Genomic DNA, 8,775 nt, shown 5'->3' on the forward strand with positions numbered 1-8,775 from the left:
GTCTGTGCGCGTTTGCGCATTTTGAAGGAGTGACTAGGCTGGTTGTCGGTTCGCTGACACCGCGCCGCCTCCCTCTCTTACTGTGTCCCGCACAAAACATTTGTTTGTTGTATAAGTCATAAGATAGATGTGTCCATTAATTTGATTATTAGATTTGATTGTGCATTAGCCTCACATATGACTGACTTTGCTGTATGCAGGCAGCGATGTGATGATGCCTGATATTGAACTTGGGAATGAATATGAACATATATGCCACATTGATAGGTCACAGCCTACCCATGACAAGATTTCACCGCACGTTACTGGCCTCATTAAACATTCTTATAATGGTTTTCTATGGGAGGAAAATGCTTAAAGGGTACATAACATGCACAGTTTCACCTAATCTCATGTTAATCTTGAGTACCTATAGAGTAGTAGTGCATCCTTAATATCTCAAAAAAGTGTTTAGTTTTATTATATTTAGAAAAGAAAAATACAGCTTTCCGATTCTCTCCGGAAAAAGCCGAGGTCCTGGAGGCGGAGCTATAGAGTCAAGCGGTAGTTCTTGATTTCCAGCAAAAGACAGAAATCTGATCCAGTTGTACTTACATGAATGGGGTCTTTTATCACTGGGACCGCTCCACGTTTTAATAGCAAACGATTTGCAAATCCAGCGTCGACCTGGGCCTTGTTAATAAAACATTCGTCACTGAAACGACCAGAACACACAACCGCACTTCCTACACTCCGTTGCTGCCCCGGAAAAACAAACTGCATCCACTGTTCCTGTAACACTGGGTTCTTTGGAAAACTGAACACGGTAAGCTTTCCCTCACATCCAAATACACACTTTTTTGGAGACATTCTTGAACAAATCCTATGCAGCGCTGCCGATGATTTCCTGTTGAAGCGCGTTGATGAAACATGAAACACCATTGTACCCCCCCTTTAACGTGTAATAAAACGTTGCGTTCATATTCTGGGCTCATCTGATTTTTTGTACATAGCATAGCCTACTTTGTTATGATTTTAGCATCATAATGATTAATGAATGCACGCACAATTATCCGTGAACTTGATTTGAACAAATGCCTTTCAACTTGTGTGTGCAAAATTCAGAATCAAATGAATGTGCAGCAATTTGTACAAATAGACAGTCTGTATAGGCCTAATATACTGTTTTAGCCATTAAAAAAAGCGCATTTAGTTTCATATTTGTTCAAATATTATAATATTATTTTTTTCCATCTATATTGAATATGAAAAGTGAACAGCACGAGTAAGAGCCACAATATATTGAGAGACATGGAGTGGGTCAGACATGATTTTGACCACTTCATTAAACTTTGTTTTGTAGAAAGCCTTTCTTTAAAGTGAATTTCGTTTTGGACAAATTGTACCTTAATTTAAAAAAACATTTTCATCCACCATTTCACAAATGCACATCTTGCTTGTTGCACGCACACATATTATGTCGAAATAACGAGATATATTGCTGAAATAACATTATTATTAATAATAAGCCTTTTAGAATATTTGAGTGAATGCTGAATGTTGCACTTGTTCAATTTAATAAAATTAAAACTTTAATTGTGGTCACTAAAATAACTGAATATTAAATATTTAGTGGCCAAGTTTAGCTAATTTTTTACATATTTACAGTATAGCCTAGCAGCTCCCCCTGTCTATGATCTAGCACCCCCTCAGCACATGCATTAAAAATTCCCGTTTAAAAAAAAAAAAAAAAAAAAAGGGAATTTCCGCCCCTGTTTCACTATGCGTTCAACTGCGTCACATGTGACTCATTCATTTTCTGCTTATAGGAAAAACCCTTTTGTAGGTGTTCCCCTCTCGGGTCAAAATGCCTTGAAGTCCTGAAGTTATACTTAATTGTTTTGTTTTGATTTGTTTTGTTTTGTCCAGAAAGCTTATTTTTAAGTCAGTTACAAAACAACGTAACGTTACATTTGTCTTATTTGAAACCGAAAGTCACTATTCATCGTTCTTAAGAAACTTAATGGCTGGCTTGTTTGTGGAAACTACCCCGTGATTTTTATCTGGGGAATCTGGGGATTTACATCACGCTGAATGATGTAATGCTTGCTTTAGCCTAAATGTTTCGCATTCGCAACCAACACGCGATATATAGGCATACGTTTTTTTTTATTTGTCCGGCTAAGACATTAGACATTATTTTTATTTAATCTGGATCAGGCAGAGAGAGATTGAACAGATCAATGGAGCAACACTGGCTATGTAAATCAAACACAGCTGATGAAAGAATAGGACGCTGTTTTCTGCTTACTCTGTTTTTTCTCCTTGATGGTAAGACGTTTTTGAATGTATGGTTAGCCTATAACGAATTCTAGTTTCAGTTAACATCATATTCTAACATCGCATCTTGTTCTATTGGTCGCTGTTTAAATAATTTTGTAGCCTATAGTTTAGGAATATAAGGTGACAATGTTTCTTGTAACAGGTATACATTTTTTAAGACGGCGTTTATTTCGTGTCTCCTGTTCTGGGAAAGTCAATCATGTGACTACAGCTATAGGCTACAAACCACAATACGATCTTTTTATTCTTATTACACATAGGCCTACAAATATCTTATTTCTTAAGCATCATTGGTTGGTAGTTATTTCTCCAACACAGCAAAAACAAACAAACAGAGGCTTGAATAAAAGCCCTATTCGGACGGGACTAGTTTAACATGGAGAGATGGGGTAAAGTAGTTATTCTACCAGAGCTTCTCAATGATTTTAGTCCCATCTCAGTGATCACGGACAATGTAAGTAAAGATTACGGCGACTTTTAGGCTCTTCAGTAAAAAAGGTCTGGGAAAATTACCTCAGGTAGCCTAGGTAATCCCTTATAATCCCTTGCATGGTTTAGATTATTTTACAGGACTTACATTGAATCGAAATCACTCGCGCCAGACGCTGAAGAGTGAGTGATCAAAAAACCTTTGCTTTAGCTTCAATTGAGTGAAACACCGTATGTGTAACTTCGGCCATTCTCAGTGGTGTGACTGGGACACTAACTCTGCTTGTAATTCTGTGGTTTTTAATCAAAGCTAATGATTTGTTTTTTGTCCCATAGCCCTTAACCCACCTTCAATCGTAACCTTTTGCATTTAGATATTAATTATTTGTTATGTTTACTTATCTATCTTTTTTTTTTTATGGGAACGGTTAACTAGTCGCTACAAAATCTGATTTCTGTCACAGTGTCTGGTTTGTGTTTCCCTGGGTCACCACTAGAGGTCCTCTTTCCCCACGGTGTCATTCACTCTTACTACATTTCCCATCATCCTGTTCTGTCACTCATTGTATCATTGCACACAGCTGTTTCCCGTCACCTCATTAGTATCTGTGGATATATACCCTGGTTGTTTCAGTGTTTGTCACAGAGTCCTTGTTTAATGTCACAAAACTTCTTGTTTCGTTCTTATTTCTTGTTTCGCTTTTATGGTTTTGACCCTTGACTGGACTGGTTTATGATTTACGGATTACCCTGATTAAATACTGCTATTGGATCTATCCCTGTTGCCTGTGTGTGGTATCGTGACAATTTCAGGATATCTTTAGTCTATGTATCCTATGTGAAATTTGTACACACACATACATAATTGTTTATTTGTGTCCCCAGGTGTGTTTGGTGATGAAGTGTCCGTGATGGAGGGAGATTCTGTTACTCTAAACACTAATATTACTAAAAAACATCATGACAAGATGCTGTGGTATTTTGAAGACACTCGCATAGCTCTGATCAACGGACATCACAACACGAGCTGTTTATATGATGGAGAAGACGGGAGATTCAGAGACAGACTGGAGGTGGATTATGAGACCGGATCTCTGACCATCACAAACATCAGATCTGAACATGCTGGACGTTATGAAGCAGAGCTGATCAGAAGCGAAAGTTCAGGCAAAAGGCAAACCTTGAACAGAAACCGGAAGTGTGACAGCACAAAAATCACCAGAAAAATCAGCAGCTCTCATGATGACACCATCAAAATATTCAGTGTGATCATCATTGGTGAGTCACTCAATGTTATTTTCCCTTAAGTATTTTTGTTGTTTTTGTTGAAGGAATTAAATATTATTTAATTAAATTATTTTTCTATTATAATAAACATTCAATTTCATTGGCATGCTGTAAATTTAATAAACTGCATTTCTGATCACTCTGCTCATTTAAAAAACTGTCAAACTGTCTAACTGTCAAAAAGTCATTTTTGAATTAAATATGCAATACTGTGATCCATACAATCCTGCATCCATGTGTCTTTGTAACATTGAATCAAAAGATTGTCAAAAACTTCAATTCTTGTGTTCTCTTGTGTTTTCCAGCTTCTCTGACTGATCAAGATGAAACCAATAAAGAACCTCATATGGAGAAGCATGCGGCTGACTTAGGTATGTTTTCCTCTCTACTTCTAGTCTAAATCTACATGTATTACAGTTTATTTAATAAAAACACTGTTCTTATGGGGAACTTCACTTTATCTAATGAATATATATATATCTTTATAAAATATATCTAATGAATATTATAATCACAGTCAGATTCACTCAGACTAATGTCTGTTTCTCTTTAGCTGATCCAGGATCAGGTCTGTCTTCAGGTGCTGTTGCAGGAATATCTGCTGCTGTTCTGCTGGTGTCTGTAGCTTCAGCTGTTGGTGTGACTTACTATCGCCGCAGGAGCTCTGAAAAAGATAAGCATCACCTACAGATACTATAGGAAACTTTTTGTGCAAAAGTATTACCTGGCTCTCCGGAATACTTGATTCTGATTGGTCAGTCGGGACTTTCCGCTCAGATATTTCTGAGTGAACAACTGAATCTCAAGGGGCCTTCCACAAGTCTGTTAGTGAAGGGTACATGTGATGGTCATGGAAGTAATTTTATTGTTTATCGTCATGTGACCATGAGTCCTGGCGATTCAATTTAAAAGCTATGGTGGGAGAATTCAGTTAAAGCATAAACAAAATAAGTTTGTGATAATAAAAATGTTTAAAATATATGTTTTGCAACTAGGGGACAGTGGGGCACAACCTTACACTTTCTAACTTTCTCAGTTTTGTGTAAATTCACTTGAGGTTCAGAGTATTTTTCCCCCCTCAGTAATTCAACAAATCTAGGACAAATATGTTGTCTTGTTTAAATGGTGTATGTTTTCTTTTCTTTCTTTATTTTTCTCTAGAAATTGGAATTGAAATGTAAAAACAACCATACAACAGCTTGAAGTGTTATATGAATTTTGATGCTATTTTTATTCAATACATTGATATGACAACTAGTAAATACACTACACACACACACACACACACACACACACACAATATGATACTGTACTGACCTAAACTGTAGATCCGGCGCGCCGGCGCACTTTGCTCGATTTTTTTCACATAGCAGCAAAATAGGCTAAACTTAAAATACTCCGTCATTTATGGTCATACAGACTTAAGAAATATGAAAAAATAAACTGTTAAATGTATACTTTTTATGTGTCCACTTACAAGTGAAAAAAAAGTGTTTTTGTAAGATAAAGAAAATAAACAGGGTGTGCTTTCTGCCTGTCCGGCTTGGAGCACTTTTTTTTGGAGCACATCTCTAAACTTAAAACTCAGCGAGTACTATTCACCCAGGCATGAGCAATATATCTTTATAAACATTCAAGTGTGTACTTTTAAATTATCTAATTCAAAACTAAATCAAATATTCTCTGTTTATGTAATCTGTACAAAAAGAGAGAGATGCCAGTCGTTCACATCTCAGCTCATTATTTTTATTGTGATCCCGCCCACGGAGAACGCGTGCTATTCAAACGCAAATGATCTCAGGCAGCTCATTCAAACTGTGAACGCCCACATATCAGCTCAAGTTTATTCAAATCATCGTACTTGTTTACACCGTCTTGCAGCGCTGTGAGGAATAATACTATCCTAAGAATAATAATGGAAAATGTACCTCAGAAGTGCTGGTATTTCGAGGAGCAACGGATACACTGTAGTACGTTTTTTCATTCACAAGTGAATCGCGCTTCTGTGTGTGAATGAATGATCCGCTTTTAGAAAACTATATTGCTATACTGAGATGAGTAAAAATCGACTGAAATATGTTGAAATAAAATGTATTTGTATAAGCAACGTATTAAATTGCAAATTATCATTTATATTTCTTAAAACGATACACATATGTTACAGAGATATGAAAGACAACATTTCTTTGACTAGTTTTGTATAGATTATACATTTCTATAGACTGCCACATCAAATAAGCTTTTGTTTGCCAATTTCTGCTCTTATGTTAAATATAGTATGTTTTGTCAAATAATATTATTATAGTGTTTCTTCCAATGTATAAGCTATATATTCAAAGTAATGTGTCCTTTGAAACTTTGAAATATGTATGATAAAATGTATACTTTAGTTTTTACAAAGAAAGATTGCACTTGAATTGTTGTTGTAATTGTAACCTTTTAAATAAAAATATATATTTACAAGTGTTATGGAAAAATTTCTCTTTTCTTTGTTTTATATATCACTGATTTAACAAAATGAATGCCATTCATTCACTTGGCTGTATTTTGAGTTTCTTTTTATGATGTTGATACAGCTGGAAGGGTGTGTGTGAGGCTTCAGAGGTGGGAAGATTCCCGGGCTGGGGAGGGGTTAGAGGAGCCACAGGGGTTTCTTCTGTTTGGGGGGCTGTAAGAGATAGCTCTGAGGAGAAACATTATAAAACTGCCAGCAAAACACCTCTGAAATGTCTCACTCCGCCTGTAGCTGGACTGTGGGTGGACGGGGAACTATTCTTGCAAGAATAAATATCTTTCTAATGACAATATGAATGCTTATTTATAAGCAACTGAAAAAAGCACGAATGTCAGAACATCTCAAGGACCCCAAAAACACCTTAGACCCCAGAGGGTTAACATTATTACCATTGGACTGAATATACTGTATAACATATTTAAAGGGGGGGTGAATTGCTCATTTTCACTCAATCTCCTGTTAATCTTGAGTACCTATAGAGTAGTATTGCATCCTTCATATCTCCAAAACGTCTTTAGTTTTATTATATTTATAATATAAAGATGGACTATACAGAGTCTTTCCGGAAAAAACCGAGCGGCTGGGGGCGGGCCGTGTGGGCGGTGTGCTATAGTGCTAACCGAGCTAACAACAACACAGAGAGACATTTGAAGCAGTTTACTCACCGCATGCGACAGCGAACCTTTATCATTGTGACTGCTCGATCCTTAAGCATTAGACGATCTGCAAATCCGTCGATGGGCTTTGTTTATAAAACAATCATCGTCGAAATGCAGGGAACAAACAGTCTACACAACTCCGTTTATGCTCAGGAAAAACAAACTCCATCCACTGTTCCCTTAATGCTGGGTTCTTTGGGAATCTGTGCAGGGTTGTCTTGCCCTGGCAACCAAAAACCCACTTCTTTGGTGACATTGACTTCCCTAAAAGCCGAGCATAGCGCTTTGAGGTAACGTACTGCTTTCGCTCTCTTCTCTCTCTGGTCTACGAGTGCGCACGCGCCCGCGGAGAAGTGCCCTTAGGACCCATATAAGGAAATTCCGCCCTCTCTTACGTCAGACAGAGCCATACTCGAAAAAAAACCTCCGAAACTTGTGACAAACCGGAAGGAGTATTTTTGGAACAAAAATACTTCTTCAAACGTACAACTTAACTTTTGAAACTTTGTCCATGTTTAGCAATGGAATCCAACTCTTTAACAGTGTAAAAAACTCAGTATGCATGAAACAGCAATTCACCCCCCCCCCCCCCTTTAAGTTTCTAAAAAAAACATTTTGTGAAATTTAGCTTCATGTTTAAATGACCCTTAACTTCATTCCTCTGTTCTGTTCCAATTTTTCAGTCACTGGGTGATTGTGTGTATGTGTTTTGTTTAGGGTTAGTTATGGGTTTGTGATTTAGTTCATAAAACTTGTGCACAATAAATATTTGGTTCAGATTCTCTGCTTGTGGCAAAGTCAATTAGTTCACTTCAAAATTTAAATTCTCTCCATCATTTTTTTAAATTGTTTATACGTGTGTTGTCCTCACTGCAGTGTAGCAACTGTAGCTATACAACCAGCTAACTCTTAAAGGAGAAGTTCACTTTTAAAAAAACTTTTGCTGATAATTTACTCACCCCCATGGCATCCAAGATGTCCATGTCTTTCTTTCTTCAGTCGAAAAGAAATTAAGGTTTTTGATGAAAACATTCCAGGATTTTTTCACATATTATGGATTCCATTGGGACCCAAACGGTTTAAGGTCCAGATGACAGTTTCAGTGCGGCTTCAAAGGGCTTTAAACGATACCAGACGATGAATAAGGGTCTTATCTAGCGAAACTAGCGCATCCTGGGTGTTTTAATATTAAAAAGCCAAAAAGAACATTTTCTTCAATTTTTCAAGCGTGACCTTTTCAACGAAAAGGATTGCATACCTTTTTATAAGAAACCTTTATGTAAGAGTAAAACACTGTAAAGAGGTTTTTATAAGAAATCTCATAATGTGTTTGGTTTCTTAAAAATGGCACTGTAAGCTATTTGTAGAAAAATAATTTATTAAGGTAATACAATAATGAAATAACTGAAATGTATCCTGTGTTTTAAGCATTTATTAAATGAAGAAATAGTATAGATAGAAATACTACTATGCATTAATTTGCTTATAATCCAGGGAACAAAAATGCAAATGTATTTTTTGCCAAATGATGAAGCATGTGTGCAGCTGCAGCATCCTTATAAC

The 8,775-nt window shown here is 36.6% G+C and overlaps 1 protein-coding gene across 1 annotated transcript; it reads left to right on the forward strand.

Annotated features, from left to right (window-relative positions):
- The first annotated feature begins 2,099 nt into the window (after window positions 1-2,099).
- Window positions 2,100-5,880, forward strand: LOC307169967 (uncharacterized protein). The gene is made up of 4 exons (XM_079890864.1): window positions 2,100-2,310; window positions 3,637-4,029; window positions 4,344-4,409; window positions 4,592-5,880. Exons 1-4 carry the CDS (start codon window positions 2,223-2,225, stop codon window positions 4,735-4,737), a joined length of 693 nt encoding a protein of 230 aa, XP_079746990.1. The 5' UTR covers window positions 2,100-2,222; the 3' UTR covers window positions 4,738-5,880.
- The last annotated feature ends 2,895 nt before the right edge of the window (window positions 5,881-8,775 follow it).

Source organism: Squalius cephalus (genome assembly GCF_949319135.1).
Source record: "Squalius cephalus genome assembly, chromosome: 13".
NCBI lineage: Eukaryota > Metazoa > Chordata > Actinopteri > Cypriniformes > Leuciscidae > Squalius > Squalius cephalus.

Coding starts and splice junctions, on each gene's coding strand:
- LOC307169967 (XM_079890864.1), top strand. CDS start 2,223: ATGGAGCAACACTGGCTATGTAAATCAAACACAGCTGATGAAAGAATA. Junction 2,311..3,636: donor TCTGTTTTTTCTCCTTGATG/GTAAGACGTTTT, acceptor TTGTGTCCCCAG/GTGTGTTTGGTGATGAAGTG. Junction 4,030..4,343: donor ATTCAGTGTGATCATCATTG/GTGAGTCACTCA, acceptor TGTGTTTTCCAG/CTTCTCTGACTGATCAAGAT.